This window comes from Egretta garzetta, unplaced genomic scaffold (assembly GCF_000687185.1).
Source record: "Egretta garzetta isolate BGI_Z169 unplaced genomic scaffold, ASM68718v1 scaffold448, whole genome shotgun sequence".
Lineage (NCBI taxonomy): Eukaryota > Metazoa > Chordata > Aves > Pelecaniformes > Ardeidae > Egretta > Egretta garzetta.
The window spans coordinates 2,188,983-2,190,168 of NW_009260497.1; the positions used below are offsets into that span (position 1 = coordinate 2,188,983).

A 1,186-nucleotide genomic window follows, 5' to 3' on the forward strand; every position below is an offset into this window, starting at 1 on the left:
ACAGACCCTCACCCTCGGGCAGACCGACCTCCCTCCCACCTGTGACAGACAGACAGGCCCCCACACTTGGACAGACTGAACTTGTTCCCACCTGTGATGGACAGACAGATCCCAGATAGGCTGACTTTCCCTGGGACAGACGGACCCCCCCTTTGGCAGAAGTGGCTGAGGGCAGTGTTTGCTCCTTCTCCCCCTCTTTCCTGCAGAGCGAACAACGGAGATCGGGCGGCTGATCAGCTCCTACCTGCTGAGGGAGAAGAACCTGGAGGACCACACCGTTCACCTGCTCTTCTCTGCCAACCGCTGGGAACACGTGTAATGATAACTTTTGTTAAGTTGTGAAAGAAAAATGTGTGGTGTTGAATCCTCCTGGGGTTTTAGCTCGCAGTGGGTACAGTAGGTGTGAGAGTACGATCCTTTTTAGCAAGGGAAACATGGCTGGAAGCCACATCTCAAGGACTCTGATGGCTTTGGATTTAATCTTAGATTGAATCCCACAGTTTGGTTTTTAGGAATCATTAGGTGCGATGTTTCCAATCCCTGTGCTGTACTGGATTCAAAAATAGGGGCGCTAACACTGCACCAGCCTAGGCTGTGAATTTACTTTTCTTCCTGAATGAGGAGACCTTGCTTTCCAAGGAAGTCTGGGTGAGTGACAGGATGGTTAAGGAATTGTGTCCAAATGTTCCCTTTAGCTGAAGGCTGTGTTCAGCTGTAAGTGGCCGTCCTTGCTTTTGGCCCCTGAACCTTCACCTGTGGAGCTAGGGAAATCGGTGTCGGCTGTTGTTTTTACATGGAAGTCCATATTACAAAACTTTTTTTTTTTAAGAAAACCCCAAACTTTGCTGATTCTTATGAAGGGAGTTAAACCCAGCTGGCGGCCAGTCACAAGCGGTGTCTCCCAGGGCTCAGTTTTGGGGCCAGTTCTGTTTAACATCTTTATCAATGACCTGGGCGAGGGGATCGAGGGCACCCTCAGTCAGTTTGTAGATGGCACCGAGCTGGGCAGGAGTGTGGATCTGCTGGGGGGGGAGGAGGGCTCTGCAGAGGGACCTGGCCACGCTGGAGCCATGGGCCCAGGCCAATTGGGTGAGGTTCAACAGGGCCAAGGGCCGGGTCCTGCCGTGGGGTCACAACAACCCCACACAACGCTACAGGCATGGGGAAGAGGGGCTGGAAAGCTGCC

General features: G+C 52.7%; 1 protein-coding gene across 1 annotated transcript in view; it reads left to right on the forward strand.

Annotated features, from left to right (window-relative positions):
* Positions 1–169: 169 nt before the first annotated feature.
* Positions 170–1,186, forward strand: part of DTYMK (deoxythymidylate kinase) — a gene marked incomplete at its 5' end in the record, with an annotated part of 6,452 nt that continues 5,435 nt past the window's right edge. The window contains one exon of the mRNA XM_035900060.1: positions 170–315. Coding sequence (XP_035755953.1) covers positions 170–315 — 146 coding nt within the window. The remainder of the gene's footprint in view (positions 316–1,186) is intronic.